This window comes from Bombus impatiens, unplaced genomic scaffold, assembly GCF_000188095.3.
Source record: "Bombus impatiens unplaced genomic scaffold, BIMP_2.2 scf_1275, whole genome shotgun sequence".
NCBI lineage: Eukaryota > Metazoa > Arthropoda > Insecta > Hymenoptera > Apidae > Bombus > Bombus impatiens.
In genome coordinates, this window is record NT_177694.1 from 674,660 (window position 1) to 684,248 (window position 9,589).

General features: G+C 47.6%; 1 protein-coding gene across 9 annotated transcripts in view; it reads right to left on the reverse strand.

The window, feature by feature from the left end:
* Positions 1–9,589, reverse strand: part of LOC100748428 (mitogen-activated protein kinase-binding protein 1) — an 85,814-nt gene that overhangs the window by 35,937 nt on the left and 40,288 nt on the right. The window contains exon 2 of one of the 9 annotated variants that reach the window (XM_033323872.1): positions 9,427–9,589. This exon is cut by the window's right edge and continues 3 nt beyond it. The exons of 7 other annotated variants lie outside the window; for them this stretch is intronic. In XM_033323872.1, coding sequence (XP_033179763.1) covers positions 9,427–9,495 — 69 coding nt within the window. In that variant the 5' untranslated portion in view covers positions 9,496–9,589. Of the gene's footprint in view, positions 1–1,090; positions 1,259–9,426 lie in introns of those variants that run through there. One more of the 9 variants, XM_033323875.1, reaches the window with a different exon arrangement.

The following is a 9,589-nucleotide window of genomic DNA, read 5'->3' on the forward strand; positions in this document are numbered from 1 at the left end:
ATGGCGGCGGATCGCGATTAGCCGAAAGGCTCGATCCTCCGAACGAACGAGCGAGCGCGTCCCGCAAAGTAAATAAGCGAGTTGGAGATTTCCTGTTTGGTTAAGCGCGCGGCTTTGTTCGTATGTAGGTTGCGTTAAAGTCCGTTGCAAAACGCGGTATTTGTGCACGCTCCACGCAAGGACGACGAATAAACGACTGGTTCGCGGACCGCGGCTGTGTATGCAAATGAGCGTCGTTGCTGCGTAAAGGTGTCGCCCACTTGACGCGACCGATATCGGCGCGATCGCGTTCCAAGCTCGAGAACCGTACCGATTCCACTCGTTTCGCAAACTCGTCGTAAATTTGTGTGCTCCTTTTGTCGACACCGAGTACCAACGAAAATCGTCGACGAAAGGTTTTCGTCGCTAAGCGGACGACGACAGTCTTCGTTTAATTTTCTTTTCGCTTAATCGGGCTTCGTTCCATCCGCGAAAACGTCGAACAGCGTGGAGACGGCGTTCGTTGGCCGTCGATGCCGAAACGATCGAGAAACCGCGTTCATTTCTCTCTCAAATTTCTTTTGAAGTTCGTCCAGGAAAGAGTCGAGGCCGGATGCCAGCTCGTTGATCCGGAAATCGTTCGGTTGGCAAGAAAATTGGCTTTACGCGATCGATAGCCGAAAATTCGCAGGAATCGTCGATTCGAATGGAAAAGTTGTAAGGGAAGCCTGTTCCGGCGTACACCGATCGAGATAACGAGACCGACCCAGATCCGTTTCCAATGAAAAATCTGCTGCAATCGTGTGACCGATTCCGACGTTATCGCGAATCACCGTGCACGTTGCTACGCGTTACGCGACGTGTTCTAGCCTCTTCTTCGTCTTTCGCTCTGTTGCTTCCGATGTGAAACGCCAGTATCGCCAGTGTCGGAGATCGATCCACTAAGCAGCATGGTCGACGAAGGCGGTCGTTATCAACGCCAAATCACGTACTTTCGTCCGATCGCCGCCGCCCGATTAACACCCGATCACCGTAATTTTCTCTGCTGCGCTCCCCGGTCTTAATTCTACGTGACGCAATCAATAGCCAAAAGAAGAAAAACGTCTCTTACACGACTCAGCATGATTCGCGTTCCCACGGAACTTTCTTCGAATCGAAGAAGCGTCCTCAGTTCACGGGAGGTTCCATCGGGAGACGCGACCAATCGCAGAAGCACCGAGGGACCAACTGACTGAGAAGAAAAGAACACACGTACGGACAAGACGTAATCTGCGAGACTAATGCGCTGAAAGCGGCTATAGTCGCTGCATCGCGATACACCGTACGGTGACGTAATCTACGACCGACGGAAGACAAGGTCTCCTTCGTATAATACGAAACATTACGCAACACGAGCCAGGGTTCGACGCGACTCAATGAAAAGAGCCGACAAATTCGCGCCTCGATCAACGATGCCGTGCACGCGTCGTGCACTCTCCTCTCCAAGTCGATGGTCGACTCCGAGAAACGAACGCCTCGAGCTTCTCAACGGTTGCGATTTCGTTTGCGCAAAGTTCGTTAATGGTACAGTTTACTTTGCAAACTGCTTCTAGTTGTCCCGGTACTCGAGATACGGAAACAGTTTCGCCGTGGCATAATGCAAATTTCGGTCTCGACGATCGCAATTTCCATCTACGGTGCGCCGGAATAGTCGCTCGTAATGCAAATTGCACCGGTCGGCTGGCCGACTTCGACGGAGATTGCAACGGGGCATTCGGAAAGAATTCTCCGCTAACGGAAATCCTATTTTTTGTTTTCTTCTGCCAGCGAGAACGCCGTCCAGCCAGAAGACGTTTTAATAGAAAAACATATTTAACGATTCCACGATATTCCAGTCGAGTATTCGAGAAACGTTTTCCACGACGACGCGTGACTCGGCATGCGTAATTTTGCACGGAACACGCAGCATCGTGGAAGGGATAATGCCTGTGCATACGCAAAACACAACTCGCGACGATGAATCTTTCGAAGGACGTAGCTAATCGCAGCCGACGATAAATATTTAGCTGCGAGCGGAATCGCGCCGCATCTTACTTCATCGAGCAGAAAGGGAAAGACGAAGGTGAGAAGTACGATTCAACGGATAGTTCGCGAAAAAAGATACAAACTCCGTTGTTTCGACCAAAACCGAGGAAATGCGCGCAAAGTTCGACTTCGGCGAGAAATTCGTAAATTTTCGAAGCGGGTGTCGCGAGGCGTGAAAAGTACAGGGGGCGTGCAGCGTGTTCTCGCGGAGGAATACGCGACGAAGAACGGTTTCAAGAGCGTAGCTTTATTCGCGATAAATATTTATCGCTAAACTCGTTTGCAACGGCCGAGGCAGAGAAGGCTAATTAAACTGCTACGTGCGTAGCCAACTCCACGAGACAGCGCTTCAAATAATTCATCTCCTTGGCGCTTCGAAATTGCGCGATGCGTTCCACGACGTTCGAGTAGCATATTTTAGCGAACACAAAAGGAAAAAGACGATGCCTTCGAGCTTAACGCGATTGCTTCACGGGTCAATGACGCGTCCATTTCTTCTTTCGTAGCGTCTGCGAGGTCCGACCGGCAGTCGCTGTTCTTGTAGGAAAAACTGAGCAACGTTCGCACGCCCTTTGCCAACGGGAGCGTGTAAAACGGTACTCGCTGAAACGCGTGCTTGATCGGTATCGAGAGGAATTTTTCTCCAGCCTTCGTCAGGAATATCCCAGCCGACAGATCCGTCGAACGCGTGCGATGAACGCGATATCTGTCGGATGAAAGAGGTAAAACTTGGAGAGGAATCGGCAGACGCGGGAAGATCGTCGACGGATAAAGCTAAATTCACACCAAAGCATCTGGAAAACTGAGGGAACCGATCGCCGTCGGATATTTTACCTCTCCGCCGCATCTATCGCATCGCGTTCTTTCCGCGAATGTGCCGTGCCTGTTTACCGCATTTTTCCGCCTTTTTCATCGTGTCGTTTTCTCGCGATGGAACGAATCTCGGCCGTGAGCGATCGCCGCTAACAAGCCAAGTACGATAACTTCGTGTCGTGGAATAGAATCGACCGAAGAAATTTGTTTGCAACAAGATGGGCTTCCGTTCGTTGCCACGTGCTACGATCGATCGCGTACAAAATCATCGAGCGAGATTTCTCTCCTTCTAAAAAGTACGACAAAAACGACGTGGGTGAAAGCGAACCGGATGACGGAGGGTGCGACTCGCACGAGGGCTGGAGGAAAGTCGCATGCACGTATACGTATTCGCGTTACCATAGCAGATCGATCTAACGGGCCATTAGGAGTTTCGTGCAAGACCGTTTTTCCCCGCGTGCGGCGCGTCGAGTCGCGGCGTGTAAGCCACACCCTGGTACAGTTATACCGCATCGGCGAAGAATAAGAATAAGCTCGTACGCGAGTGAGAAGGCTACTACGGCAGACACGGCCGACAAGCGCGTACAACGGTTGTTAAGCGAACGCCAGACACGGAAATTTACGCGTGCTTCGACGATAAACGCGGCTTATCGCGCCGTATCGATCGATTTATTCGACCGCTGACCGGGCCGATCGAATGGAACTCGGGCACGTGCACCGGCGATTCTTCCCATCTTTCAATCTCGCTGATTACCGCGTTAATGTCCGCGACGTTTCCCGACGACCGCCAGGCGATTAATCGCCCGTACAGCCCGCATCATCCTCGCGGAGAAAACAGAGTCGAGGAGAACGCGTTGGATCGGTTATCAACCGGTTGACCGATAGAGCGCGTACGTTTCTGTTCGCGTAGGGAAAAGTCGTGTGCCATTTGAACTATAATTAGCATTCGAGAGTCGAAACTCCTTCGATGAACTTTCCACGACGTGTTCCTATACGTTTACGTATTATGCATCGACGCAGTCGTGAGAACAGATCTAATCAGGACCCATCGACTAGCTCGCTTCCGCCATGTATTCTACGTACCTATTTATTCGTCTATTTATCGACCGGTTTGCCGATCAGCGCCATGGACCTCGTGATTTAAGCCGCGTGTCCACCCGAGAATAAAGCTATTCCTGACTCATTCTGCAGAGTATTTCTCGCAGGTGGGCGTTCGTAGCGACTATGCGACTCAATCGATCAAACGAGACAGCCACTCTCGATGCGGTGTCCACTCGTGAGAAATACTCTCGAGGGTAGCTCGCGAGACTTCCACCATCGAATGGACGCGTATCTCTACTCTCCTTCGTTTCGCCATGGCTCGAAGCTTCGTTCCGATCTCGGGGAAAAGCGTCTCGCGAAACAACGAAATTCAGCGGTAAAAAAGGGAACGTACATCTACTTTGCTGTGAAACGCATGCCCCGGCTGAGGATAATGGCCGCGTTGGTGCAGCAATGGCTTTAATTTACGCTAAGGAACCCTATACGACGCGGTAGTCTCGCCGACCGCGACGAAAAGTCGGTTGCCTCGCAAACACGTATTTTCCTTCACTTCCCGAATTCGTTCGCTCGGCCACCACGCCACTCGCGCGCTTCTTATTCGCTAAATAACTCCGTTAAAGACCCTCCAATGGATATCGTAGTTGTAATCTATAATCGTGCATTGTTTACAGCGAGGTCGAGCTAGCCATTTCGCGTTGGAAATGTATGTTTATGAGCCGGGTTAGAAGGCTAAATGTTAACGCTAACGGTTTAGCTGGAAACGACGCATTTTACGAGGCGATGATAATTGAACGCGACACGCGCCCTATCGAAGGGACTCCGAACGTTCTTCGCTGAAAGTGGTTCGAAGGAACTTGTTTCAAGTTCGCTCAATCGTATCGTACCGTACCATTTATTAAAGGAACGTATTTGGCCATAGGACATTTTTTTTCAATAAGTTACGAAGTGGTTGCAGAAGTTTGCAGACATCTTCTATAAATTTACAATAAAAATTCATTTTCCCCGGTAATTGTCTTACATTTCTTTTTGTTCTTTGAGCTTTCAAATTCGCGTATTGCTCTGAGATTATTTCCTCCGTTTTTTCCCATGATGTGACCAAGATATTTTACTGAACTTTTTGCAAAATTACATTCGGCCAGTTTCAATCGGAAGCCTTCTTTCTTAACAGCTCTCGTCAACATCTCTGATACGTTGATCGAATGTTTCAGAGAAAACTAAAACGTCGTCAATGTAGTTTACGCAAAACTCTGCCAGTCCGTTCCTTCTAAGAATGTTCGCAAGTATTCTCTGAAAAATAGCGGGGGAAATGTTCAATCCAAAAGGTAAATATCTCGCGTATAGAGATACACGAATATCAGACAGACGAAAAAGACACACGCAATATCGAATCGTCATCCACAAGCCTATACAAGGCTTGCGTTTCAACGAAGCGGTATTCGCAGCAAAAAGGTCGAGGCGGTCAGCGTAGCGATTGGCACAATTAAAGATACGGTACGACGAGTCCAACAACCGTACCTTAAACGTACATTTATATATACAGGGTGGTTGGTAACTGGTGGTACAAGCGGAAAGGGGATGATTCTACGCGAAAGAAGAAGTCGAAAATATGGAATAAAAATTTAAAAATTTATAAATTTAAAAATTTAAAAATTTAAAAATTTAAAATTTTAAAAATTTAAAAATTCAAAAATTCAAAAATTCAAAAATTCAAAAATTCAAAAATTCAAAAATTCAAAAATTCAAAAATTCAAAAATTCAAAAATTCAAAAATTCAAAAATTCAAAAATTCAAAAATTCAAAAATTCAAAAATTCAAAAATTCAAAAATTCAAAAATTCAAAAATTCAAAAATTCAAAAATTCAAAAATTTAAAAATTCAAAAATTTAAAAATTTAAAAATAACGTCAATCGAGACAACGATCTACGGTGAGACCCGTTACAACGAGACGCGATAAAGTGCACGCGTACCGACCGAAAATTCAAAGTCGATTTTCTCGCGAACAAAGCCTCGCACGACAAATTTTTATTCTATATTTCCGACTTCTTTTTTCGCGTAGAATCACCCCCTTTCCGCTTGTACCACCAGCTACCAACCACCCAAAGCCTCGCACGACAAATTTTTATTCTATATTTCCGACTTCTTTTTTCGCGTAGAATCACCCCCTTTCCGCTTGTACCACCAGTTACCAACCACCCTGTATATAAATACGTTTAACGTTGCTCCGACAGCGGAGGACATTAGCAACGCAGTACAGTTAACGACAGCCTACCTTTCAGATACATTGACGTAAAACACATTATTTCTCCTCGTGTTCTTAGAAGGTACGTGGAAATTGATCGCGTCGAGCAACGGACAGGGCAGTCAATCACAGCTCGACACTATCGACCGATAGTCTAATATTCGGTTTTCTGTCGCCGACGCTTACCGACCAATAGCCAGTTAATCGATCTTCGTCGCCAAGAATCTTTCTCATTTGTTGAGCAGTAATTTGTTACTTAGTACCAAGGTACCTTGCTCAGTTGCGTTGCTTCGTAAGCTCCCACAGTTTGAAAAATTTACCATTTTCAACGAACGAAAGAACGCTATTGGAGAGTTTAAATCGAAACAGACCGGCGCCAAGGAGAATTTGCGCCTGAGCTGGCGGTCGGACGCTGTCGATGCTGTCGAACCGCTAGCGGTCGGTAAATTGTTAAGATCAAACAAAAAAAAGAAAAAAGAGAAGAAACAGGAGTTACGTCGCGTATCTTCTTTCGATTTGCAAGCGGTGACATATTAAAAGCGTAATTCGTCGGGCCGTGCAACGCTCGATTGGTCGGTAGCACTGGGCGAGCTAGGACAGAGATAAAGTTGGAAACGATGCTGGTGCGTGGCAACGGTACCGAAGATAAACTGCGAGTAGAAAGAAGGCAGGTGGTTGCCGAGTCTGATGCAGCGTTCTCGCATGCCGGGGAAAAGGACTATCGCGGAAAGTGTGCCACGCGCTGCCTTTCCGTGCATTTTTGACGGGCTGGCTGCCTGCTCTCTACCGGTCGGGTGAAAATCATGTGCAGAGTTAGACTCGCGATTCGCGCTCGAAAGTTGCAAGGAAATCGCGAAAAGAGATCCGACGTTGAACGATCGATCGACGAATCGACGCGAACACCGATGTGCAACGAACCGACGCGGCTTTGTACTTATTCCACGTCGATTTCAATTCGGTTTCGATAAACTGGCCGCGGGAGAGACGCGTGAATGGCTCTGTTTTCCCAAGGTGGAAGCAACGATCGCATCGGTGAATCGGTTGGCGCGATTTGGTATTTTTCACCGCGTGCGAATGAATGCGAATCATCGAAGCTTGGCTGTTATTAACGCGCTATCGCCAGGCTTTTCAATGGGCGCGCTTTTAACGTTAGATCAAACGGCAATATCGCTTCGGCGTGCACAGAGAGCAACGTTTATCGCGGCGACGATTTTCCTCGCCAGCTTTTACGGCGAAACTTTTGCCATCGGTCTTCGAACGAAACAACTCGATGGTTCGACGGTGGGTCGATTAAAATTAGGGAACAAAAGCGGTAAAATACGGCTGTTCAAAATCGAGAATTTCGTGCAACGAGGTCTATCGATAATATCGCCGATACTTTCTCAACGAAAATGCGGTCTGTCGATAAATGTGGACGATATCGTACCGACGATACACGTTGATCCCTTTGAGCACCTTGAAATATCGACGATATATTAGTAACCTGAGGATATCCCTAAGGATACCGACTGACCGCGTTCAGTGAAATCGGCGTAATTGCGAAGCCCCCTTTCTCCCACAGAAACTGAAGTACGTACTCGTACATATGCATACGTACGCGCATTTATATTTTTCCAGTGCACGTGCATCGTAACATTTTCTATTCAGAATTTACGCTTGTTATATTCACTCGTTAGATTCTTCGCTAGAAGACGATTCGATGCGAACTGTCTCTGTGAAATCACTGTGTCGTGCGCGCATCGAGCAGCAGCGTGGAATTCAAACCGTCGACTAACTGTAGCTCGTGCGGTTAACTTCGCCTCGTCCTTTTTATTCGCCGTGACAAAGAAAATTATATAACGAAAATTTGTGGAAAAAAAAACATCCGCGTACAAAAGAAATCGCGTTGCTCGAGCGAGCGCTATAACGCGATTGTTCGCGGTAACAATGTAGCAGTTAACGCAGAAGGCAACGTACGCGCAGGTACACGGTTCGCCTTTACGCTTCGAAACCGGTCTTTTCTTATCAATCTCGCGGAATAATTAAACCCGTGGATTATTGCGCGGTAGTAAACTGCAACGTCGTAAAACGAACTCATCTTTCTGCACAGTCGCGGGCGTTTATTTTCGTTTTACTTGCTTCGATATTTCGGGCGACTGGAAGTTGTCGCCGGTAATTCTCGCCGAATTCGGTAACTCGTCGATATCTCGAAAAAAGGAAGAACCGGCTTGCGGTAAAAGAATCCGAGATGCGACGAGTCGAATCACGGAAATAAGATTTAACGACGATATTATGGTACTTTCGACACTCTCTTGAACAAAGTCGTCGACCAAGTCAGTTTTGCATCCAGCCAGCCAGACTGTTCCGCCAACATTACGACATCGAGGTAGAAGCAACGGTAATTTATCGAAACGTAATACGAAAACGTACATCGGAGATCAACGACCGCGTAATAACTCCATTCACGTTGGACGAAATAAGGTAATAACGCGTGGCGCCAAGTATGTAAATATATACGAATTATGGAAGGAGAAAAAGATCGATTAATTCGCTCGCAGAGCGTTAACCGCGATTCGATTTCGCTAATCGACGATACCACTTTCCACCGTCGACTATACGTTACGACCGCAGGCTGACACAGACTAGACGACGTCCGCGAGGAAAAGCAAAGCGAATCGTTTCCTCCGAGAGTCGGTTAATCCACGAGGAAAGCGCGTTCTTTCAGACGTATGAATGGACACGAGGCCGGAACGATATCGGAAGTTAACGCGTTTACGTAATGCCGCGATGTTTCCACGTGAAAATGCGGCTATTTCGATACGCGTTCGTGATATAACGAGATCGCAACACCGTGTTGCAACCGTATTATTTTTCAATATCACGGTCGTTGATATTTCAGCGAATCGATAACATCGCCGCGATGAATTTTCTGATCTTTCTCGACTTCTGCTGCGAGTTACATCGCAGCTGCTTCTCCAAAATTTCCCAAACTATCGTTCTATTCGTCCCGTATTTATCCTTCCACGCGACATCCATCCGACTAACGGCATCTACCACGGAAGTGCAATTACGGCGGAATCGTCGACATTCGAGTAAACTCTACTCGATAAACGATCGCTGCAATGACGAGAAATTATCGTTATGCGCATACGCTGTCCTCGCGCGTCTGTCGAACAACGCGACGAGCTCCTCGACGTCCGAGAAGGACGCAAGGCACCGGAAAAGAACGAACGATCGCAGAACACCGAGCAGACGTAGCAGGAGATCGGCAGGCGTTAAAAGAAGATAATCGCGAGTGCGTGCATACGTACGTCGTAGGCTGGTATGCTCTCCTTGTCCCGTACCACGGGCGAGCTGTTCCTCGGAGCTATCAGAGCCATTTCTCCCGTGCAATTTTCCTCCACGGGTCCGTGCAGGGTGTGTTCGCGTGTCGTGTTTCTCGGTCACCGCGTGTCCCCGGTTTCTCGCATCTCT